This window comes from Battus philenor, unplaced genomic scaffold (genome assembly GCF_028537555.1).
Source record: "Battus philenor isolate CCGP_79_NKW_IND1 unplaced genomic scaffold, ilBatPhil1.0.hap1 SCAF_1, whole genome shotgun sequence".
Classification (NCBI taxonomy): Eukaryota; Metazoa; Arthropoda; class Insecta; order Lepidoptera; family Papilionidae; genus Battus; species Battus philenor.
In genome coordinates, this window is record NW_027181661.1 from 3,400,062 (window position 1) to 3,427,910 (window position 27,849).

The 27,849-nt window shown below is 33.4% G+C and overlaps 1 protein-coding gene across 1 annotated transcript in view; it reads left to right on the top strand.

The window, feature by feature from the left end:
- LOC137924874 (uncharacterized) overlaps window positions 1-27,849 on the top strand; it is a 122,729-nt gene that overhangs the window by 73,524 nt on the left and 21,356 nt on the right. The window contains exons 3-5 of the mRNA XM_068768285.1: window positions 13,719-13,873; window positions 23,875-24,062; window positions 27,329-27,497. Coding sequence (XP_068624386.1) covers window positions 13,719-13,873; window positions 23,875-24,062; window positions 27,329-27,497 — 512 coding nt within the window. The remainder of the gene's footprint in view (window positions 1-13,718; window positions 13,874-23,874; window positions 24,063-27,328; window positions 27,498-27,849) is intronic.

Sequence of the window (27,849 nt, forward strand, 5' to 3'; positions counted from 1 at the left end):
TGATAAAAATAATCAAAGTTCAGAGAGTAAATATAGAATACTCTCTTTTTTATCAGATTTTTTAATGGAAATAAAAAAGAAATAAGTCAATCACATTATGTGTGTTATCATAACTCAAATGCATAAGTTAAGGCAGATAAGTTTCATTGTTGATTTTAATTTAAAAAGAAGATTACCAATTTAACAACGCATTTATGTCAGCTGTTTTTGTATCTTATTATGACATCTGTTCGGACTATAAAAAATACAATATTTAAGTGTAAATATACTAAGTTGAATTTTAACTAATAATATGTTAAAAAGTAATCAATCGTCGTATATTACTATCGATTGTTAAATATACTCATTATTTTATTACAAATCTAATGTAATATCTAAAATTTAACCACCGCCCTTTGTGTAATCGGATTAGAATTAATTGGAACAAGGATTGATTATATTGATATAAATGATGTATGTATGTTATAAAAAATTTAAATTTTCTAGATTTCAATGCAATTCCTTTTTGTATGCATCAGGCTATTGTCGGAATAGACACTAACTTTACCAAGTAACTGTACGTATGTCCACCGCTGGACTTGTGGGCCTCTGTAGACCTCCCTATAAATTAACAATAGCATTGGTAGGATTAACACGCGTTCAGCATATTGAAATGATCTTAACAATATCATTTGTCTACCTTGTTAATAGAAATTCTACGAATGCACTCGTCTTTCCGTGTCCTCTAGAAACTAGCGTCCCCAGAAGCCATCTGTTCTGCACGATATATAGCTTGCATACTGACATTTCAACCTGCGAATCCTCTTGACTATGGCAGTTATTTTCGTTTGTCTACGGATCGCCTCATAACTAATTCAATTTGTAGAGAAATACGAGAATAGGATGATTCCAAACACGCCCTGGTCTAGGATGGACCCATTTTATCGTTCTTCTTCTTGTCAGCCGATAGGCACCCACTGGGTATAGGCATAGGCCTATGCCTAAGGTCGCTACGATATTCAGTGACTTTCCGCGATCCTTACTGTGCCGTCGGTCTACCTAGTCGGGGTCCCACGCCGCTTTATCTTTATCATCATCTTTAGTTTTCATCACTTTAATTTTGCGATACTTCTTTATATATCCTTTTAAATAATAACAGAGAATTTAATTTACATACTGATCTACTAAAACATCTTTTATACTGCTAAAGGATTTTTACTAGTTTATATTCGTTAAGTCTTATTATTTGTATGGTCAACCAGAGAGCAATAAAATCGAATCAGAAATAAGGAGATCCCTAAAAAAACCAAAGTAACAGACATAGCTCGAAGATTTGCTCGTATGAAGGCAGTAGGCAGGGCACATTGCTCATGCAATCGATGGCCGTTGGGGCCGGAAGGTGGTGACCATGAGAAGGTAGACGCGACGTGGGTAGGTGGACTGACTACATAGTCTCGGGAAGTCGCTAGATGCGAGCAATGCAAGGCCGATCACCGTGGCGTCTATCAGCTGAAAAGAAGAAAAATTCTGATGGGAATTTTTTGATAAAAAGTATACGTTTGTTTACTATTACTATTCTCTTGCATTAAATATTTACATTTTATTAAGAAACTATCCAAGTGGATTTAACCTCTTTTTTTTCTCCCAAGGGAAGATTGTATGTATGATGATATATGTGTTTGTAGTAATATATGTATTCGTATGTATGTTTATGTGTACAAATGTATATATATTTATATAAGTATGTCTGTATATAGTGTATGTGTGTTTAGTAATGTATGTATTTATGTACACCCTAAAATACCCTCTGCTTCATGTCTCTCATCTCCAACCAAAGGTTCACTGGTAGAGATCACTTTGAGTAATAAGACCGTCTCTTGTATCTCTATGTAATTTTTTAAGGTAACATTAATGGCGTAAAATAAAGGGTAAATAAATTTTATTACAATTGATTTGAATTGATGATTAAATTTGCGATTTTATCGCATTTCGGGATTGTTTACTAACAAACTTTGGAAAAAATTTACTTTTTAATAGGAGTGTGTCAGTTGGTACATAAAAAGTTTTTATTATTTATGATATAATAAAGAATGTTACTAAGAATATAAAATAAAATAAATTACAAAATAATGAATATAAAAAATTATAAAATACTGTCATCATCTTTATCATTTCTGATGTACGGGGTCCAATGACCGAAATGTCCCCGCCTTAAAATTTCCCAAAGGATCGGTTGAAAGCTACCTGCGTTCAGCATCATCCGATGACTTCAACCAAGTAGTTTGTTCACCTTGTGAGACGTCTTATGCTGCGCTTATTATTTATGAAATATAATTCTATAACATTGACAAAATGTGCAACATGATGCCTAAGCGTAGTTTTTCGTTTTAAATGACACTAAAGAAATAATATGTATTTTTATGAAAGAAAATTTGTAAGTCCGATTCATTCTTACATGCAGTATATCGATTATATTTAAGCCGACAGATTTGCGGTGAAACCAGCAAGCATTCGATATTAGCATCCCTAACCAACTGTAATAGCGTTCGCCTGAAACATGCGCGTTGTGAACATTACACGATTAAGATCCCAAATATGCAACTGAATTACATAAAATATACAGGGTATATCTCTTTTTTTTTATCAACGGCTAGGACAAATATCGGTAAACGTGCACCCTTATACAGAATGTGTGACATCCACAATTCATATGTTAGCGATATTGATATATTCTCGTGCTCTCTCTTATCTTTTAAAAAACAATTTCATTCCAAATTACTGAATACATACAAGGCAATTTAAACCATAATATAAATATATAAACAAACATAATATAGATGTATAAACCGTAGTCTTTGACCCCTGTCTAGTAATGTTTTTATTTTTATTTATTTTTTCATTGTTTGACCATAAATTATATGTTCTCAGTGAAATAGTTATAAGGTAACAACTGTAATTAATTTTATATTTCTAAGCTTCTAAGTTTGTACTTTCTTACTGCCTTTTGTTACTGTCTGTCTCCTATAAAGTAAATAAATAAATATAGTTTCAAAAGCCTTTGAATTCGCTTTCGGATGAATGTTATAGTTCATTTATCAGCTTTTACACATATTTCCAATCACCCTGTATAAAATTATCACTCTGAAATATGCCTAAATATTTTTTTTATTACAAACGTTGTAGGCAATTAACTTCTGGCAGTACAAAGTCTGTATTGTCACATAGCATAACATAATTAATTTTCATATATCCGCATTATGAAAACGCTTTTTATTTCAATATTATCATTACCTTATTTATTTTTTTCGCAACTTATTATTTTTGAATATGGAATACCTTACATTAATTGATTACAAGTGAGCTATATTCGTCTCTTTAAAGCTTTTACACTTTTAACCGATAACTTTGTATATCAGGTAGAGATATGCATTCATAATTCTTTGTTGAAAGTAAGCTTAAGGTTCTTTTGATACCTAAAGGACACAATACTGAAGGTATCACAATAGTACAGTCTCCTTCCGATGCAAGTACCAAGATTAATCCGTCTATTTATTTTAAAATAGTATTACTTTATATATACATTTACAGAAGATATTTTCTCTTATATGCGGAATCATTACAAAATGTCCGAAACCATAGGATTTAATCATAAGATCAGCTAAGTATGATATTTTCGAAATTCCACCCGCAAGCGTTGTGAAAGCTTGTAATAAAAATTTTTCAAACAAATTATTTATAAGCAGTAACTTTATGTAAATAAATAAATAATGAAAATATAGCTAAACGAAAATAACTGACATAGCTCAACGCATTGGCAAGGTGAAGTACCATTGGGCAGGACACAACATAGAGATAGAACAGATAGCCGCTGGAGACTTTAGTTTCTGAAGTGGAGACCAAGAACTGAAACAGGCAGCGTAGGACGTGGATGTAGCTATAGACGATCATATTAAGATCGTGGGACGACACTGAATGCTAGCCTTTTCTAACTGGTCTTATTGTAAATATACACATACTATACATCATATAGTGTATAGTATGATAATGACGATGAAATAAAACATATTACTTCCGAAATGCTGCCGAGATGAGATTTTGTATATACTCTGTGATCAAAAAGTAAGATAAAATTTTTATCTAAAACTCCCGGGCATTAAAAAAGTAGGTAAATTGTTTCTAGGTTTGGTCTGACTGTCTATAACATTTACCAAGCATCTGTTTATCAAAAGTTGGAATATAATATCGCTCAGCCGAAACTATTTCGAAGGATGTTTTGTCTCAAACATGTCATATCTCGATTGGTGTCAAAAACGCTCAAATTTATGAAAAAAGCATAAAAACTGGACATATATTATGTCGTATATTATTCATATATTATTTCGTATTATTATTCATATATTATTTCGTATCCACCGTATTCGCCTGAATTGGCTTCGCGCTACTTCTGGCTATCCAGCAAACTTAAAAAGCCAATCCAGGTACGCCGTTTTGACATAGTTGCGGAAATAAGAACTGGATCGAAGAAGGCTGTACAGGAAAAATACATAAATGCGTTTTATCGGACGGAAATTACTTTAACGAGAAAGAAATTAAATTGAAGAAATAAATATAGGATTTACATTTTATAAATAAATTCTAACTACTTTTTGATTACAGTATCAGACCAAGTAATATATTAAACCATTTAGATATTTATCCAAATAAAAATTATAGAGCTTTCGTTAAGCATCCTCTACTTCAAAATATAGCTCAGTAATTTAAAAGCGATAGAGCTTTTTGAACTGTTATCTCTGCGATCTACTCAAGTCTTGCAAAATTATTGCGATGTCCATAACATTAGAATTCACATAATTAATTTGGTCTAGACCAATGGTTCTCAAAGTGGTTGCAATGTAAACAATCAGCGATGCGTGCATAGTTTAATATGAAACGATAAATTTATGATATATAGCTAACAATAAATCAGAGTTCCCCAAACTTTTTTATGTCGTAGACCCCTTGCCATGTTTTTCCGTGTTGGGTAGACCCCCTACTTACCTGATATTGATTTCCTGTAAATTTCTAACTGTAGTGAAGTTTAGTGTTTAAAACTTAAAGTAAAAACACAAGTTAATTTATACATTTATTAATTGAATTTAAAATAAAACTACTCAAAATAAAATTTTGTATCTGTTATGTAAAATATACGCAACATTAAATAAACATAATTTTTTACTTCATAGGTACTTTTATAAATGATGTAAATATTTTGGTATTAGAAGATAGTATAATGTTAGTAAATAGATACTATCAGTGTATGTGTTGACATCCACTATCGTGGACCCCCATTTTAATTTCATGGACCCCAAATTTTTTTCGCTGACGCAGACACCTTGCAGGTTGTCATAGATCCCTAAGGGTCGATATAGACCACTTTGGGAATCACTGCAATAAATCATTTCAACAAGATCATACAAGACATTTTATTTTAATATATAATGTCAAAATATTTCAATTTTATAAAAGTTATATCAAAGATTCGAGGACAAATTTAAGAATATGAATAGGGGCCCAAATGGTTATAATGATTATTTTTTCGTGGCGTTATATACATCACTGAAGTCTTACAAAAAAAAGTCGTTCGTCGTTCCAACCCGTAGACTTCCACTGCAAGGCATGGGAAACCCACAAATATATCTAAGGTGTATGGTACATTACAATCACAACGTTTGGCAGGCCGGTTGGCGATCGCAGTGTGGTACACAGAGGACGCTGCTGCCGCCCACTTGTAACTTATTTGAGAAGCAATCCCTTTTTAATTAATGCACAAAGCGTGAATTATATCGCTGGGCTCCCACTGTTACATATTATATATACAGTATAAGAAGTGTTTATTTTATAGTTATAAATAAAAATAGTCATACTAAATACTTAACGCCCCAATTTGCTTGTATCATGTTCACAAAACCAAATATACATCGTGTCACTTGTGAGCAGTGACAACCCTATATAATTAATTTACAAAGAGTGAATTGTGTAAGATTATATCCCAGGAATTGAACCCGCGACCTACGATCACAATTCTCAGTTCTCTACCGATGGCTCACATTTTAATTTTATTTTTTTTATTATTTCGTAAATGGAATTTAAAATAAAAAAAAATGGTAAAAGTTCCCCACCAGGTGGATCGACGTTAGTCGCGGGAAGTCAATGGACCCAGGCAAAACCAGTTATCATTGCGATCTTAGGGGAATAAACTTAGCTGAAAATTAATACAAAAAATTATGCTAACAACGTTTAGTGACGTGTTTTATATATTTCATTGACACTCACAATACAGAAAATAATGTAATGTATGTATAACTTTTCTTTATGACAAAATCAATGTATTTAAATTTTTTTTTAAATGTAAAGTTTTTTAAATATTTAACATTATAAATAACCAACTCTCGCAATACTTTCGAATTACTTTTTTTGCTTTGAAGATTCATGTCACATAAAATTTATTCACGATCGCCACTGGATTACCCAATACAATGATAGAAACTACATTCGTTTGTTATAGAGCACAGAGTTTTCACATTTTAAAAACCAAAACGATGACGGACATTATCATAATCATTTCAGCTGTGGGGCTTCCACTGCTGGATAAAGGTTTTTTCTTTATAATAGGATCGGTTGGAAATGACCATGTTCAGCGAATTCCGAGGACCTTAACGAATGCCATCTATCAGTCAAGAAAATGGTACCTATACTGCATTTGTTGGTCTAGTCTTCGCTTCGAAAGTTCAAAGCCCCTCCGGCCATATGTTCCTCCAAACTTCAACTTACCAGTTCGCAAGGCTATGTCAGTTACATTCGTTCGTCTAGAAATCACGTCACACCTGATTCGATTTCGTAGAGAAATTCCGAACACAGCCATGACGGGCTGAGCCACCGTTAGCTTGTTTGTTAACACGTTGACTACCATTTCACTTGTATCGTAGTGTCAGTAAAATTTCTCATATGGCCATGTAACCCGTATTCAGGTGATAAACAAGAGTTCCCATCGCTGATCGACTAGGTGACTACTTACAAAGAATTGCCGCATATATATGTAAATTCGTGTGGAGCCACTTTACTGAAACTTCATTGTGAACACACGCGATAGTCAACCTGTAAGTGACGAATGAAAAGACATTATTGTTTCTTGCATTTTTATAAGTGACAAATTCACGAGGATCACGTTCAATGAAGAAATCTTACGCAATCATTCTTGTTTTAGAACAAGGTGAGCTTTTTGTTTACTCCAGAGAATGCCTGTAATTAAATTGTATTGGCACATCTGTCGACGCGCGAGTCTAATGATCGTATACATCACGACTGTCGATATAAATCTTTTGTTGAAGTTTTTACAACACCGGCGTCCGTAATAAATATCTTGCGTGTTACTTATCAGTCGAATTGCGTATTTAGTCAGCCAAGAATGTGAACGATTTTACAGACCAAAACTTACGGATTAACACGTTTTAATCTCCTTTTAGTCATATGAAATTTAAAATAAATATTCTATACGTTTTGGAATATAAAGGTGATGATTGGAAACATATTTAAAAACTTATGTTTGGATCATTTATTAAAAATGTTCAATATAATATTTGATCACTCTGAAAATATTACATTCGTGGAATTTGTCAAGTTAATAATTTTAGTAGTGCAAAGTTTACATAGATAGATAGTTAACAATAATTAATATTAATATGCAGTAGTCTGATTTTGTTTTAAAATCGCTATCCTTTACTATTTTCTGTCGACATATTTTACAGGAAGACCGATTGATTTTTACTACTCCGGCATTGAAAATTAGTATACTATATGGCAAAAGGTCGTTGATAACGAAGGTGAATATATTGTTGATTAGAAATATGTTATATACTTGTTAAAAATGTAGTCGTGTGAATTTTACTTAAGAAAGCGACATTACTTTCCGGTCCCCCTAATATCCACTACTTTAAAGGTTTTACACCTATAACCTATCACGCTGTATATTGATATTAATATATTTAATCTGTATAAGGCGTGATAAGAGTGAGTCGTATTTAGAAGCGTCGCAACTGAGCGCCAAGGATTAATTAGCAAAGGAATAAAACTCGTTTGTGTATCGCTTCGACGCGCATCGAGAGGATTACATAGTAAGGGGTATAACAAAGCGATTACTTTCTTTGTGATTTATGTTCGTCTTTTTACATAGAAGAAATGATTATTTACTAGCTACGTTCATCACAGTATAGTATTGCTATAAGTATTTGAAAAAAAATTTGCATAAATGTTTCTAATTAAGTATATTTTAAATCGATAATATTTTTTGAAATATATTCTCTCATTGTTTGCTCCTACCTGTTTTCAATTTTTTAAATTATACTTTTATTTGAAAATATAGCTTTTTACTTACGGTTTAGCTGATTTGCAAAGTTCATTGTCTAATTTCTCTTTCCCTTCTCTTTGAGAGAGTTCACCGTTTGAGTTTTCGAAAGCCCTGAATTTAAGTGGCAGCTTACTATTTTTATTGCCAGCCCATAACAAGCATATTTATCATTAAGCAATTAAGTGTATCAAGAAAGTTATTATTGTGAGATAGTGCTTTTTTACATAAGGCGTGAAAACCGTCGTTAGCGGAAATATATCCGGACTTCCACTTTCACTGTCGCACCGTTCTCTGAATCTGAGCTAAAAGTGAGAGAAGTGTCGGTGGAGGTGGGCGTAATAAACAATGTGTCGATGACTGAACGCAGTACAACGTAGGAGTATTGTCTCCTCCTCCTCCTTCCATCCTTTTGTCGCAAAAACAATTTTTATACATTACGAATATAAAAAAATATCGACATAAATTCATGCCATTGTGTGCTACAACATTAAAACGTGATCATAAAAATCTGTGATATGTAACATAAAATTATGATTACGGAATATAGATGAGGGAAGAAAGGCAATGGGAGATTTGCAAATGATAAAAGATAAAACATGTGAATGGCAAAAAGGCCTTCCTTTAAAAAATTAAAGTATTGTGGAGCAAGGTAGGTATGTAGTATGTGAATAAAAAGGAAAGCGGGAAGACCTCGAAAACGGAGGCCATAAAAAGAACGTTAAAACGTGGTCTGTCGTCCTAAACCTCATTAGTAAGGCTACAGTCTATCCAAGAACTATTAACTGAATCGGGAATAGCGAGATCCATACACGTACAAAAGTAATTGAAATAGTACAGCGAATGGCAAGTTGCTGTTGGTAGGCCACTTAGAATAGATGGCCACTTAGCGCAGCATAAATCATCCACCCTTATATGAATAGACGACTTTGTTAAGCTCTTCGGTACTGAACGCAGCCTCTGGGCGATGGAATGATAATGATGATAATGATACCTTATTTTAAACTGCATAATTTATACGTATTACACCAAAGCTTTCCGTAATCTCATGCGTTTTTTAAAGTTGCGGCGCTTCCTGATTAGTTATAATTTTCACTGTGCGTCATTAGATTTTCGAGGTTGCATTGTTTTGGGTTCGAGTCTTTTTTTAATTTTCTTCATTTTTCTACACCTTTGCTTCTAATTGTGCCATGCTAAAAATCAAGGATTCCCTTAATAGCTAAAAATCAACGCCATTTAAAAACAGTTTTATTTCCACTTTGTTTTGCTTATTTTAAAGTTAAGTTTCATAATTGAAACTTAATGTGTTGTAATGTATTGTGTTGTGCTTTTTTATATAAGGTTGATAAATTTATGTAAATGTTTACGTTTTGTTTCTGGTTACAAAAAAGGTAAATATTTTTGTGTTATATGTAATATTTTTGTAACTCTGGAACCTATCTTCGATATTTACACGGTTTGCTTTAAGAAATCTTAATTCACTTTGCATCGTATTTTTTACATTTAGGTACATTTAGGTATCATACAATTTAGGTTAAATATTATGAGCGATAACAGAGATCAGTAATATTTCAAATACAAGTACGAACTGGTAATAATTACGGAAAGTGCCTAAAAAGTTAAGGCTTCACCGATTTGCCAAGAACACCTCTTTATGAATGTTTGTACGAATCAACTTATAATATAACTTCTCAGTATTATTTATCAAGACTAATAAAAGGCTTTTGGCCACGACGATCTCCATATTCTGATGTGGGATTTGCACATGGTCCTTGAGAAAAGATCGGATCGATCACGCGTTCATTTTTAAATATGCGGGGCTGAATTCGAATGTTAGGATACTGATATAACTCGCCTTTGAAATATAATTAAGCACAAAGCGGACTTTTGAGTTTTTCGGTCACTTAAAAAGGCGATCACAACTTAGAAAAACATGTAATTGGATGAACAGTGACTATAAGGCCGCAGCCAAATGCGCTGGTACTATCATGTTCCAACCACGTTCGATATTACAGTGTAAGCAATCAGCTCAGCCAAAATAGGCACTGTTAGCGTAACTTGGTGTTCAATTTTTTTTTTTTTGGAAAAAGGTCCCTCCTCGTCCTCATCGTCCATCGTCCATCCTCATCGTCTATGAAGGAGGTGGATTATTTATCTATATAATATTCACTTACACCAGTGGGATCTTACGTACCGCTATACCACTAGTACAACTCAAGTTGGAAATTGCTGTACGTATAACATCGAACACGTTTGAATTTCACTAACTTAAATAGCATGAAAAAAAATACCATTCGTCATTTATACCGTGTAATAATCGCGTATGTAGTAGATGGTTCGACAAAATCAAAAGAACAAAAGATACCGCCGACATTCACCACGTCCAACAAGCTCCGCGCGTGTACCCAAAGTTACGCAGTACAAAGAGCTTGTGGAGATAACCAATTAACAGAACGCCAAAGGCTGGAATTGCAAACGAATTTGTTTACAAAAATCGCTTTGATAACATCGATAGAGTCGCCTAAACCAGAGGTCTCGTTCGACATTCAAAATTGTCAAAAACGAATTTAAACATCTTTACAAAATGTAAAATTTGCTCTAGTAAACAAATTTTAAAACAAATGTGGGCTTTAAGTATCTAGCTTGACTTTATTTATTTATGAATATAAAGTACACACTTCTTATGCGATATATACTGAGCAGTGGTAGACGAGCGGAAGACGACTGAAACTTGCGATTGTAGGTCGCGGATTCGATTACCGTAATACAATTTTATGTAATTCACACTTTGTGCATTCATTATATAATATTGTCAATGCTCACAAACGAACTTCCGGAGAATAGGCAGCAGCGTCCTCTGCTTAACATAATACAACTTTACAATCGCCAACTGGTCATAGATGTCTTTGTGGAAAGCTTATAACGGTCAATTAGTTGATACGATTATACATGTTCAGTAAAGGTGTGTAAACAAAAATAAATGAAGACGGGAGAAACATAATAAATAAAAATGTAAGAAAAATACACAAGCTTTTCCTTAAAATAATTACGACCAGAAAATAATATAATAGCTATAACTTGCCAATTACAACTTTACATAGGATAAATTTCTCAATCTTCCTAAAATTAATGCCATCGATAGTAACGTGGAAACATTAAATAAGTTAAATAAATTTTATTTTAAAGAACTCAGAGAGTGTCAATGTATTAAAAAAATACCATGACTCCATTTTTGGTATTAGATTATATTAAAAATAAAATATTAGTTAATTTTAAAATAAGCCAATAAAAATAACTAAGACCCATATAAACGCAATATTTTAACTATCATTGACCCCTGCCACGGTTATTAAGACTTCAATTGCTTAAAAGTGCGTTTGAAAGAGTGCTTAGTTAAGCACTCTTTCAAACGCACTTTTTTTACGACATAGTTATGTCAGACAAAAATCATATAAATCAGTAGAAAAAGTAACTTAAATAAAAATGGTTATAACTGTCATCGTTTCAGTGGCAATATGTCTGCTACTGAACGTAGACCTCTTACATAGCATGTAGCGTATTCTAAAGATCTTAACAAGGTGATGTGTCCGCAATATGTGTTCGTCGTACATCCTGCTTGCCGATCCAAAGTCTCCACAGAGATCCAGCGATCATCCGTTCTGTGCGATATATAGCGTTCTTTGGTTACTTTCTTATGTATAGTTATAATATTTACAAGTAATATAATTCATGACACTATTTAAAAAATTATACCGATACTTCATAATCCTCACTAATTAGTTAAATAAGGCTTTTAGTTGGCTTTTGTGCGGTCCAAACCGACTTTCCCCACAAATTTTCACTAAATACCTTTATAACAATGAAATTTTTTTTATTTTTTTTTAATATAACATGTTAATTTAACTCTTGGTTACTTATTCCATAACAAAGTAATTTGATTCAGAGTCAGTTTATTTAAAAAGTCTTTGTCTGCATTATAAACATAATTTAAGAAAACATTTTTTCAGAAATATTTCGCGAATGATTTTCAAGCTGATTTATCGGAAACATTTATGAAAACGCAATTTAATTTTAATAATTAAGCCTTTATTAAAGTATACATCAAAAAAAATGTTCGGAATGTAAAATTTTATTAATGTAAAACTCTATGAAAAAAATATAAATATAAAAACTAAATGTTAATTAATGTCAATTAAGTGTTTCTGCATTAAATCATTTTTAATTATCCATATATATATTATTTTATATATTGTATGAAATTCCTCATCACGATATATCTAGAATCATAAGGAATATTCTTTCAGCCGATAGATGCCCAATGCAAAGTATGGGCGACCCCCGAATATCGCCACTACGATCGATATTACGCTGCCCAAATCGAGCGACTCCCTGCGATCTTCATTATGTCGTCGGTCGATGCAATGTACCCCATCCATTTCCATTTCAAATGCGCTATACTATGAGCTACGTTGTAGCGAAACCTGTGACCTTGAGCGTTCTTATGACTTCCTTGAAATTTGACTGGAATTGAAATTTGATAGGAACATTTCATTCGCCAATTAGAAGCCAGCTAAAACGAATTTTACAAAATTCCATCATCAAAACGGTTGACCATTTGTAGCGAAATAATCTATATATAATAATAGTTGTCAAAATGCTTTAACTTATCTGTCAATCCTTCGGTCTACGCATGCGCAAAAACTAAGGACGCGCGGCGTATGATTTGCAGGCGGTGGTCGAAAAACCGCGTCTCACGCCGAAAAATATTATAAAACATAAAAAATGGCGAATTTGTCATATGTGTTGTTGTTTGTGAATTTGATGGAATATGGAATTAAAGATTGTCTTATATCAATTTTGAATCAATTTTTAATATTTACAAATGAGTGGCGAAAGCTTTATGTAAAAATTATTTTATTTACATGACAATTATATTTTTACGACGTTGGTGTGTCTGAAGTTGTAAGCGGATGACTTTTAAAATAAATTGTCTATCTTTCATCCAAAAGTTTTAATTTTTGTGCCTAGAGCACAAAAATTATTGTTACGTATTGTCTCTAACATTGCCTACCTCATCTGTTAAACTCCACCGCAACTGGTGACCCCGACGTGATATAACCACGCAACCTTTTGATCAATTACAATTTACAATTTACAAAACATTACAATTCATATTTTCAAACTATAGCTCTTGTAGGTATAAAATATGTCCATAACATGTTTTTTGGCAAAAGAGAGTGAGACTCGAAAAATGAGCGACAGACGGTTAATATACAATAATCGATAGAACAGTTCTCGGTTTTTCACAATGAGTGATATTTATATTTTTATTATAATTGAAATATTTCTTGTTTAACAGTGTTTGGCGACTCTATAAACCAAGACCGGCAGTTCACGGCCTCCTCGACGCGTGCTCTGCTCGGACTTCTGAAAGGATTCATGTTGACTACCACTTATAAAGGAGTCGTTGTTGTTGTATCTCAAAATGTGCAACAGTATCTCGGATATGGCGAGGTAAGAATATTACTTATTCCACTTGTATATACTAACATCTGGAACAAGACGTAATTACTAGTCCTATTTAAGTGGATTCTGTTTTTATATCTTAATTTATATAATTGTTATTTTATTTCATAGCTATATACATATATTTATATATATATATATATATATATATATATATATATATATATATATATATATATATAGCATATATATATAGGAAAGAAGAAAATTGTGATTTATCACTGTCAAATACACCACTTGATCTAAAGGTTGGGTAATAATTTATAAAAACTGCAAAACATACAGCATCTTCTTAAATGCTTGTAAACACTGCTTTCTATTTTGATGTGATCTAATCATGATACCTGAGCGCGAGTGAACTTTACAGGACGATAAGTTATTAGCGTTGTTAAATATTCAGGTCATTTATCAAAAAAAAACGCCTTTACATCTCTATCTTATCATCTCTCCAATCTAATATATAAAATGCTCGTGTCACGGTGTTCGAACTTGAACTCCTCCGAAACGGCTTGACCGATTTTTACCAAATTTTACATGCGTATTCAGTATGTCTGAGAATCGGCTACTATCTATTTTCCATACCCCTACGTGATAAGGGTGGTCCACCCCTAAATGTAATTTTTAATTTTTTTAGACCATTTTTTTGATTTTTATTTTATTATGATACAGCATACAAAAATACATACAAACCTAAATTTTCACCCCTCTACGATCAACCCTTATCTTACATTTGTTAATTAAAAACTTTTTTTTGCAAAACAACGTTTGCGGGGTCAGCCAGTAAAACTATAAAGTGATCATTCTGAAATATGATATATTTATATTCGAAAGCGACAAGCCAATAATTTCTAGAAGTACTAATCTGTCGAGGCACATTAAAGAACAATTAATTTCATAATGTAATAAATCGAATTTTAAAGACGCTTTTTCTTAAAATCCACTTATTTTTAGATAGTACTCTACATTAATTGACAGCAAATGCGCTATACGTTAACCTATTAGAAGCTTATACACCCATAACACATCATCCTGTAGATTCGTTTTGTAGAAAAATTAATAAGTATTTGCTAAATAAAAAAATAAAACTATCATAAATACGTAATATAATATAATGTACTAGATATTCATGATGGCTGGTTTAATGACATGTTATGCTACATCTGTGAATGATTAAAACAAGATGTATTTTGTGCTTTCATTAATTATATATTTAAAAAATATCGTGGCTGTGATCGGGCCTCATAGCGCGTATAATGGCCGCAGAGGCCTTAACGTTCTTGAAGACGCCACGGACGGGTGTACAGGCGACTGTTTTTAACATTCTCAATTTATAGGGTAGTCTTATGCCATGATTTCATAGTACCACCTTAGGTTACAAAATGTTCAAAGTAAATTTATTAGGTAATTATATAATTTACAAAACTGTATATTCTTAGTTTGAAAAAACACGAAATTATACACGTGTAACAATTGACACAGGTCACGACTAAAAATATTCAATTCGTCGTACGGCATTGAAATAAAAAAATTTAAGGTTGATTTCTTAGAAGTAAAAGCGCGGAGCCACGACAGTGTACAGGAATAGCTTTATCAGAAATTGTATATTACGATGTATTTTTGAAAGGAGTGTCGCGATTCGTTAGTGATCCTCCCACACCCGTCTGAGTAGCAATATAAAAATAATTTCAATGGTTTGATAAATCGATAACGAAAAGAATCACCTAGAACCAGAACTAAGATCGCCGACGTAACTCGAAGAAATGCTCCTTTGAAATGGTAGCAGGCGAGATACATAACTCGTGCAACAGAGGACTGTTGAAGCCTAAAGGTTGTCGTCTGTGACTAGTCACTGATAGACGCGGCGTGAGTAGGACCACTTCTAAGTGGACCTATGTCAAATATAAAAATAGACAAAGCCGCATGTAGGCGCCGGATGCGTTTAGCGCACGACCGGTAATCGTGGCGTTCTTCGAGGCATATTTATCCACTGCAATGGGTGATGAACGTCCACGAGGTGTAGAATTCCATTGATTTATAACAGAACCTGTTAGAAGCAGCCAGTATTCAGCATCATCCGATGATGTTAACAGGGTCTTGGGATGACGTTCTATATTGCGCTCGTCAGTCCAAAATAGCGTTCATATTTGGAAAATAACATCTAACCCTAAGTACGCTATTGAACCTGAAAAACATCTCTTTTCAGAGTTACTTTTTGAAGTTATTTTCTGTACAACATTACAAATATATTTATATTTGGAATGCAATTTGCTGACATTTTAATTTAAGAAATAGTAAATAAGTTATTCAAGAAGTATTAATTGATAATAACCGGGTCGGAGTGGTTTCAGCGCAATGTAAACCTTCAAGCGACCTCAAACTGCCAACGGTCCAGGAATTATTTCGGGCTTGCTCAAAACTTACTTTGAGTCGACTTCTTCACATCCCAACCCCCTCTTAGCAAGCGCCTCACGCTACTCCCCCCGCACCTCAGTAAAGACCAAGAGACGTTCTGAAGACGTACTCCACACGCCCATCATAGGGTTCCCACAAAACACTCGCCAAACCACACCCGCTGCAGATATTCACAACAATGCAAGCGCTAACCTCACAGCACCACTGAGAGCGGCCGCCCACTCCCTAATCGCGAAAAGTGCGGGCGAACCGTGGTTGGATCCGGATCCTCCTCGACTCACCTGTGGTCCACGCTGCCATCCCAAGCCGCAAGCTAACATCAATAACACATCCCATCAAAGCTCTACTCTCCAAGAGCCTCTGCTACGTGCGAACGTCACCGTGCAACTGTTAGGCGCCCTACCAGCTTTATTTTTCTAATTTATAACTTTTTAAGTTCGCGGACCCTTCCGCTCCGTGAACTCAGTTCAGATGAAGCTGTAAAAGCCTTAGGGCTACCAGCAACAACATCTACAGAGAAAATGCAAATGCAATTGATAATACTAGCGCTTATAATTATAAAAATATACGAAAAGGTAAACGAAGATAGACTGCCCAAAAGTGGAATGTTAGTAGGACATGGAAGTCAATTAGTAGTGGACGTTCCAAATAAACCCACACAAAATGAGCTCACTAGCTTTATTTACCAGCGATTAGAAATCGACCCGACCGGTTTTCTAGAAGCGGTTTATTTTTGTATTTATTGGTACCTTCGTAATGAAAATTGTTACTCCTCATTGTGTCACTAATTACTTCATAGTTAATTATAAAGGTGTGTTCACATTGACCAATATTTATACTGGATATTCTTAATCAATTCGTACTAGTATCCTTCCTTCTCGGAGACAACTGTTGTTATAGCTCTTTGATTTCGCACTAACTATTTGGAACACTTGTAAAAACCCAAATAGAATGAGATGATTGTCACGATTATTATATCACTGTAAATGAGATTTGTTAAAAATAGATACGTTAAAATCTATTTAAATTTTATTTTATGATCTTTTAAAATAGAAAGGATCGACAAAAACTGGGTAATCGATAAAATAGAGGTTACTATACAAGGTACCAGAAATATGAATCGTGGAAGTAAAATTGTTACATAACTTGAAGCCAATAGATGAGGAATTCGTTTTTAAAATATTCGACCGACAGTTTTATTTAACTGGTCAATGTAAACGTAAGTTTCTAATATAACATTATCTAACTGGCCAAGAGGCGTGTCTTAGTTACGACGATGAGTTATAGTACTATATTATTATTTGGGAAACTATACTTTATATTTAATTATCTTCGTGGTAGAAGTATAGAAGTTTGCATATATTACACTTTAGATATCTTCCTTTTTTAGTTCTGATTCGAATCACTTTCTAGAACGAGATGTATCTTATAACGAGTAAAGATTGTGTAGACTCCCTATAGTCTTTGCATATAGACAAAAAAAAACAAGTCATTGTTGCTAACTGATTATTATATCGAAATGTAATAGATACGCCGAAATCGAGTAACGTAACAGACAAAAGAGTGAGTGTCTTTGTTTATCCTAATCTGTGAATGAAATAGCTGTATTGACACGCGGGGTGAAGCGGTGAGAGGAAAACTATATGAACTGCTTGGATATGAGTTCAGTCGCTGCGGAGCTTTCTTCGAGAGCGGACGTTTGTCGTTGACCAGTATTATGAAATGATGATTTAACAATACTTGCGTGTGATGACTTACACAAAAACGTAGTCTCACACTTTGGGTCTCTTTGATGAAATGTATTCCGCTATCTTATTTTCGGAAGAGTTAAGACATTCTCTTTCTTACTAACACCTTAATAACTAATCTCTTATATTCTCAACTGATCGAATCAATATTACATAATTATAATTTTCATGAACAGAAAGCTTCTAAAAATAGATTAAAAAACTGTATCAATTTTAATTACCGCATTTTACAATGACTTCATAGAAGATAATACTCCTTGGGAAAAATATATATGCCTCTAAGCTATAATTAAATATGTAATTTTATATTCCTTAAAAAATATTTGTAGCTGTTTCTTTCGCCTGTTATTCTCAAGTCCGGCTTTTTATCATTTGAAGTAAACACAATTTGACGTCAATACATTGCAGTGGTATGATTAAAAATGATTTTTTTAATAACATATGCACTGTAATCGTATTATGACCATATGAAAATGCTATATCACTACATGCGCTCCTCGTTCGACGAATGCTACACAGCGACTGAATTACCAACGATAAAGCCGTACACACAGTGTCTCCCTCTCTTCGCCCCGCGCCCTTACGCTTATTCCATTCATGCGATATGATTATGATACACTCTAATAAGTCTCCGGTGTAAGGAAAACGATTTTTTTTTCACGTAACTTCTTAGACCGTGGGGTAGAACTAGTTAACTTAGAAGAGAAATTGTTCTCTTTGCTCTTAAAAGAAGCCTCAGTTTCGTCTATCGTCTCTCCATTCTACTTCTTTTTTTTCCTGTTGAACAGTTGCTTAATCTTCCATAGATATAAAGGGCCAAAATTTGGAGCGCACGGTAGGTGGTGAAACAATTCTAAGCCTAATACGTCTATTGTTATCATCGTTTCTTTTGATACAGAGCATTATCTTGATGTTAGCACTGTTTATTTAGGATCAATTTAAAGGTCGTCGATGAACCAATTTAACGATCGTCGATGAACACAGATTTCTCAGCTGGGGATCTCTTTGATTCAAACTAGACTTTTGACTTTACGCCGTAGCGTTAGGCATCAATAATGCTTCTACGTTTGCGTTTATAGTACTGGCTGACCAGACTAACTGACCGATCGCATTCTAATTAAAAAATATGTAACATTTTTCAGAGCAATCTGTGTATGAACTTTCAATATTTCATTTTCCAATATATTCTACTGGGAAAACGCCTTCGCAAATTTGTTCTTATGTTAACAAGAGTTCGTTATGTCGACTTATACTGTCTGAAACCTCCAAGCTTCGTTCCCGTACAAAAGCCATCGAGGGTCGCCCACACTTTTCTATCTTGATTTTACACAAATATAAAATTCACCTCAATCGATATGTTGTCAACAGAATGTTTAAAAACCAAGAGTGCGAGTACTAACCAGTAAAATTATTTTAAAGCATTTAATCAATGGTTTCAGAAATAATAAATAGTCTTAAGATAATAAAAAAAGCTTTTTAAGAATTTTTTATTGTTTACTATCAAAAAAAATCATCGTGTTCACTTTATACAGAGTATAGATTTTCACTGACAAATAAGCTTTACATTCAGCCCTATAAAGCTTATATACCTTTTTCCCATTATCTTATAAGTTTCAACTTATATGCTGACTAATCATGGTATCCCTCGAACGATAGTCTAAAAGACTAATTTACTAAGAATATTCCTCTCCGATTCGGGGTCAGAAGATTTTACAAAACTACACCGGCAAGGGAGTTAAGGAAGCGTTCATTAAAATACAAATAAAACTACTTTACTCCCTTTAAGTACAAAACTTAGTCATTTTTTTTATATATTTGAAAATACCACTCAAAGATTATCTTCATATAAAAGCCAGGACACGTGAAGCGAGCGGGAGATAGTAAAATAACATACCGCGAAGCAAGTTTGCCCTAGATTTTTCTTTTTTAAATCTGTCCATACGACAGACAGTTTCTTCTTTTCTAAGAATGCACGCTGCAAGGCATAGGCCTCCCTCAAAGATCCCCACGGTTACATGTCCTTCGCTGCCCGTATCCAGCGACTATCTGCGGCCTCAATTATGTCGTCGCTCCACCTAGTGGAGGCTACCCACGCCACGTCTACGGCCTCGTGATCGCCACTCGAACTTTCATCCCCAACGGCCTCGGTTGGACTGTCGATGTTCCCCGCTCACTGCCACTACAGACTAGCAATTCTTCTACGCTGATCTAGTTTCTTCTGCGGATCTCATCTTTTCTCATTCAATCTCACAACGAAACTCCGAAAACAGTCCTCTTAAAAGTAAACTTGTTTAGTTTACTTTTTTAGTTTACATTAAAGTATAGTATTATAGTAAATGAGACGTAAACATGATAATATTATGGTTAACTCCGTATGAAACGTAACATGCAAATGCGTAATATGCAAATGTAACAGGGGTTACCCTAGACGCCTTTACAGACGATTGACTTGCAAAGGCTATGCGAGTCGATCCGTTCAGTTGTAAAAGGTGACATTCCTATTAGCATTTACAAACGTGTTGTAGTATTTTTCTACATACATCTTATACATCAAGAAACCAGTGTTTGATTTTTTTTACCTAAATTGCACTGCTGCCCAAGTGTTATTTCCAAATTTCGCAGCTGCGTGGGAGTAGGGCAGAACGTTTTACCTAAAACCCATTCTTAGTTGTAGTAGCCTTCAAGTGGCCGACTGGTTGCCGATCTCTTACATCGCATCGGAGGCTTTGTATAGAGATAAGGCTATGGCCATGAGGGTATCTTGGTATCAACCCGTTGAACATTCCGACTCCAGAGCGACAAGCCGGACCTTGGCATGGTCGGTTGCTATTACCCGTCTAACATTACTACCAATTCGGAAAAGGTTAGCGAAAAAAATGTCGGAAGAAACTCCTGATCTGACTCCTGTAAGAAACTCATATATTTTCAGCAATTGCATTTATTTTGGTTCAACGACCTCTATGGCATGTTTCGATCATAGACTAAACAGAAATAAATGCAAAAACATATATGATACATAATAATATATTATGAACGCATCCGGACAATGGAAATGTCCCGATCCAGATTGATATTTTGCCATGATGTTTAGTTATTTTTTTTCATTACAAGTCAATGGTATCTCAAATATGACGCTTAATTTGAAACCTTTAACGTCCCTTTAATGTCCCTTACCTCTTGGAGACATCTTTGCATTGGTATGTAACATGTGATTGAATAGATTGATGATCATTTAGATTTTTTTTTTAAATTTCGTTACTTTTTATTTCAACAAAAATATTGACAGAATCAGTTAAGTTTAATTCAGAGTTACATTGGTCGCAAACTAATTATATCTTTGGTTTAGAAAAATTATTACTTAACTATTACATAATAATATTTGCTATAAATCTTTTTATGTTCTTTAGTGAAATTAATTTTTAATTGACTTATAATCGTAAATTATTAAAAATCAATTCAATTAGCAAACTAGGTATTAAGCCGCGGATGGAAATATTGAAACGATCAACAGGTACACCCCCCGAGTAAGGGGCACTTTGTGGCGCCGAACATCAAAACACCCCAATCCCACAGCCACCCTCCCTCATCCCCCGTCGTGGAGGGCATCGATACGGTAGCAATCTTTGTTTATGAAAGCACTTTCAATTGTTGCATGCCGTGTTTTTATATCTGATTTCCTTTATTATGAAGCTACAGGTAAATTATGGAATACGAACTGGCCACTTAAGAGCATAATTATAACACTTATTATAATAAACTTTCTTCTAATTTTTTAAACAAAAAATTATGTAATACTATTCAATTTAATTTATGAGATATTATGCTTAATATGCATATAAATTTACGTTTTTATTACGTAATCTCTTACCAAAAACTTTTTTAGCAAAACTTTCTTACGTCATTATATATATATAATATTATATAGTGACTTAAAACAAGAGTTTGTGCGCAAATAACAATATTTAATGTTCTTTATTACACTTGATTTGGCTGACAGCTCTCTGATATGACATTCTATTACATATTTCACGTTCGACCACCACAGATAACATAAAAGATAATTAATATTAAATATAACAAAATTAATATATTTACATTTATATAAAAGCTATAAAGATGTGAATGCAATTTATTTATTAGCAAAGATCTTTAAACTTATTTCCAATTACTCTGTTCATTCACTTCAGGTCACTCTGAAATATTTTACATTAATTTATTTTTTCTATCTTAATGCGACAATTCTTCTAATAGTATTAAATCTTCAGGGACAGATGGTGAACAACTTTGAATTTAGACAACGCTTTTTCATACTGTACTGTAGTACCATTGTTTATAAAATCTAAAACCATTGATTTTTATACCACGGTATATCGTATATTATTTGCCAGAAAATAAGCATATATTCAACCTTTTACATCTTTAACCAATCACCCTGTATAATGAAATAACTAAGTCTAAAACTTATAAGCTCGTCTCACATATTTCGTACTATGCATTGCGACGATACACACGTATGTTTGTATGCTACATGTTATGTGTCGATCGCCAGCGAACTATGAAAGACATTTGACCTCAACGTCTCCGCACTTGACCTTCGACTTACGGCGTAAAGCTTCGCACCCTCTTTAAGGAAACTTTCTAACCATCAATTATGTCTGCTAAAGGGTTAATTCTTGTTGTAATATGTATTATGTGAATGATTATCTGTTTTTATGATAAATGTATAAATGATATTATATTATGTTTAAAAAGAAAACTTTAAGAATTTTGTATTCGTTAATCTTACTAAAACATAGCTTATTTTATTTTTATCATAAAAAGATTATTACTTTTATTTAAAAAGCGTCCTCTTGTGTATTTTTAAATTATTACATTGAGACAAATCAATACCTAACCATTCATTGTAATATCACAGCTTGTGTTTTAATCAAAATTTTATTATTTTAACAAATTCATTCTTCTTTAGTAATAGCATATGGATGTTTATGTGTTCCACCGTGATTATTCGCTGGGTGCTACCAACCTAAGTCCCATTGCAAATATATAAACCTACGTCTACGACTAAAAGGAACTGATTATTAAAGGATAAAAAGTGGAATTGAAAAAATATTTCATTTGTTTTATTTAAATACCATTTATAATATTTTTTAATTTGCACGTGCATAATTATGCAGTCAGCAGTGATAGCTCAGCGACAGAGGAATGAAACTTGCAATCTGGTCACGGGTTTAATTCCCGAGATACAGACTTTTTTAATTCACAATTTATGCATTAATTATATAGGATTGCCACTGCTCACAATCTACTTTCCAGAGGATGAACAGCAGCTTTCTCTGTGTACCACAATATCATTGCGGTCGCTAACCCGCCTGCCAGGCGTGGCGATTATGGTATATTTTCCAAAGATATCTTTGGAGGAGGTTTATAGCTTGCGGCACATGAATAAATTTTACTTCAGTTAATAAAAAATTTTCAAAAAATCATAAATTACACATTATTATCAATGGCACTGGTTAGAGTTATTGAGCGAAAGGCGACGTAATACGCATTAAAATAAAATAACTATCGATTTAAAAATTAATCGCACAGTGGAAACACCTCGCTGTAAAATACTTGTCGTGTTTTCTCTCAAAGCCCGAGGGCGTAGGATTTAATTCATGAGTTAATAAAGCATATTCGTTTACATTTTTAATTTATATTTACGCCCGCTAATACGAAAATTAAAATAGTAATGGTTTCAACACGTGAATATAACTTTCAATTTTCATGCTAGTGATCGGTTCAATGGTATAATATACATAATACAAGCATTCAATTACTTTTTAACAGCTGGATCTGATCGGCCAAAATATATTTGATGTCATCCACGAAGAAGATCGACAATTACTTAGAGACCAGCTGTTACCTAGAAGTGATATACTGGGTCCTAACGGAGAACTTTTGATCCCAGACGAGCCAGATGGAAAGCAGAAACTTGAGGAAGCTCTTACAAGAGAGAAAAGAAGTTTTGTCATAAGGTAACTACATAGTTCCGTACTTTAATAACAGCCGTGTATTTTAGGTTAGCAAATAGGAAAAACTTAGAAAAGAAATATACATACTACCGCCATTTGTACTTTTTTGAATATGATTATGAAAGTATTTAAATGTACCCTAGGGTGTATAATAGATAATATTAAATCAAATACACTTTACATTTTTACGTTTATTAGATCTTTTCAAAGAGCTCCTTTATCAGCGTCTATAAAAATTTGAGGCTTCTTAATCAATTTCCAATACACATATCGCCAGTCTGCAACAGGTATTTTCACAAAAGCTTACTCAAACTTAATTGATATTTGTAAATTTCTCCCAGCAATGAAAGTTGAATTGGCTTTTAGTTTTAGAGAACAAGAAATCATACAAGTCAGGGCTATAAGACGGATAGGCTAAAAGTTTTACCGATGCGATTTCTAGGAAGTCCCTCATCTTATCGCGAATTGCGTCGACTCGTTGAGGGGCCGCCATTCAATCTGCCAATTTCCTTGTATGTGATTTTTATGGATTCAAGTTTGTCTCCCGTAGCAAATCTTTTTATATAACATTTTTTTATTCCTTTAAATTTACTTCTGTACACGGTTGTATTAGAATACGCCTTGTCAATGCACGAAAGTGTTCTAGCATATTTATATTTTAAAAATTGAGATGTTAATTTAAATTAATAACAAATACAATTCGTCGGCGTTTCTTACATAAAAAACTTTTAAAAAAAAATAATCTGGGCGCGCTGTTGTAAAGTTAAATAATAATGTCGTAGCCCTATTTTGAACGTTCCAAGGACGTTGCAGCCAGTGAAATTACGTAGCTAACGAGATTCGAGGCAACGCAATGGCTGTGCAATATTCCACTACCTTGATGCAAAACCTCATTGTTATGAGCAACTTCCACTCGTTATATACTTATAATGTATTGCGCTAATGAAGAATTATATCAAAATGAAAGATTCCAAATTCAAACGCAATATTTTTTTATTTTGTTAATGGCTACACTAAGTACATAGCCGATCAATTTTTAATAATATTATTTTAATTAAAAGGTCGTCGTCGTCGCATCAGTCTGTAAAGCTTCAAAGAATGTACGATTTCTTTTGATAAAATGATATTTTGAAAGCATAAAATGTACATACATTGTATGATATGAATAACGAGGATATTCGCTATAAAAAATAATTAAGTAGTCAACTATACACACACATTTAAATTTCAATATGGTCGGTGAAAATTATAAATTATTAATGCACCAAAATTAAAATTCTTGTGTAAAATAGAGCCAGATACGTAATAAATACAAGAAATAAAATATAAATTTAATTTTAAATTAAAAAAAAAACAAATTTACAGCGTCTTAATTTCGTCTTCAAAAATTTAAAAATTCTTCATGGGTTTGCATTAATCAAGTTCTACAACATATATAAGACCTCTTTTTTATTAGTTTTTAATTGTAAAATTATCAGTACAAATAATATAAATCAAGGGTTTTTCGTAGATCAAAATTTGTGTAACATGGTTTATTGATTCACATGATTGATAACATATTTATACGTCAAAAACTGTTAAATTCTTTTTAAAAAAACAAGCTGATGAGTTTTGACCGGCTTTTCTCAAATAATTAGCATTCCGAGCACGTGGTTGCTTATTACTTGTAATGTTAAAATAATCGACGATTCCTATGTAGGATCCACACATATTTTGAATTTTTAATTTGAATTCCAATGTAAGTTTTTGTACAGATATCCTTTTGTATGGATGGATTAATGCTAATTAAAAACGAAATGGCATCGGAAGGGTATTTAATCGGAGCTTTGATCATGTTATCGTTCATTTGCGAAGCGAATATTCGGTATTGCTGTCATTGTTGTCTGACGATTGACTGGCGTGTGCATATTAATTCTGCAACCGCAGTTCCGTTTGTAGGAAGCGTTTACTGATGACTTTCAAATTCAACATATGAGATTTGTACGCTTAGCCCACTGGTTCTTTGGGGTTTTGTCCGATCCTGACAATTTAGAGATGATGTAGGAGAGAATTTATGAGTGAGAATGTTCACCGCCTGAAGAATATAGATGAGGCAGTGGAGGGCGCTATTGACAAAATCCCCACTAGATGTATAAGAACAGAAGGCTTAATTTACACATACCTATAAACCAGTGATTAACTTTTATGTTGCGTTCTTTGATTCAATCCCCGTTTCGATATTCAAAATTAATTATGCGTAATGATGCATATAATATCCAACGCGCGCTAACAATAATTGGACAATTTTTTTTAAACGTTCCCCATAATTTGGGACCTCTCGTTCCCCTATCTCTTTTTTAGAGCAGGGATGTATTATTCAATATCTTTTTCATTGACTTTTTTTATTTTGTTCCTCTCTCTCACACACATTATCTTTCACTCTCGCGGCATATTTTCACTTTGCATTTATGCTTCATCTTACATCCCTCACCACACTTTCCGTGCTTTTTCATTTTACATTTTTATTTTTGCTTTTTATTACTTTCTCACCTAATTTTTTGTTTAAATTCTTTTTTAAATAATATAAGCTTTAACTGTAGTCTTTATCTTGGTTTATTATACTTATTACAGTTGTTTTCGTCTGTATTGCTTTTCGATATTTTTCTGAACTATTTTTTTTTTTCGTTTTTTGACAATAAAGAATTATAAGCTTAGTAAAAATACGAGAGATTATTTTTTAAAAAATAATATACGCCTTGGCCAACGCCGTTTATTCTTCATAATCGATTTGAAAATATGGTCACCAAGAGACTTGCATCTTTGCTTGAATAACTTAAATGAATATTATAGTGTTAATATCGACTATTAAATCGGATGTTAAATATTCAAGTCGTTAAATATTGATATACTCTATATCAATATTAATATTATTTGTGGTTAAATTTATAGTTATTCGATTATCCAGTATGTTATGTTAAGAGATTATAAAAAGTTTGTTTTAGATTTTCCCTGTGGGCATACCTCGTTAAGAATAATTTTCTAGGTTGGATTTTGTTTTTTTATAACTACGTTTATATTTATAGACACGTTTATCCCCAAAAGGTATAAGAAAGTATTCCCTATGATATGTAAAACCTCTTTCCACTACTCGATTATGGTTAGTACTTAGATAAGACGTGAGTTCCAACAGTACACTGTACAAGTTTATACATATTTATGTTCTAGTTTGTTAGAGCTAGCTGTAATATATTCATTTACATATTAAAATTAATTTTATTTCCATTCAACAGGTTTAAAAAATTTGGCCAAAGGTCTTCACCGCGTCAATACCTGACGTGCCACGTGCAAGGCACGCTAAGGCGGTCGGATAAAGCCTGTCGCAAGAATAATCGATGTTGTCAAGTGGTACGGCGTGTTAGAGCGAGAAACTACAACCCGTGTCCAAGTGGTAACGACTTGGTAAGTGAATAAATGCACTTAATTTTTACTTGTGCCCTTGCTTGCGGGGTCAAGGTCGTGTAACGTCGGAGTTGCAACGCCAGACACACCCACCCTCTCCCCACCGGTCTCCGAGGGGGAGAGGGAGGAGAAAATTTTCTTTTGCCTTTGAATTACTTTTAAGTAAAATCGCGTCTTGACCTAATCGATTTCGTTATTTTTCATTAATTAAATTCTGAAAATGTTTCCATAGACAATGCATTTTTAATCATCATCTTTTTAACTATTGTCCATCGCTGGACATTGATTCTCCTAATTCCTCCAATTGGACCAACTGAAAGCGACCTGCAACAAGCGCTTTCTGGCAACTTTA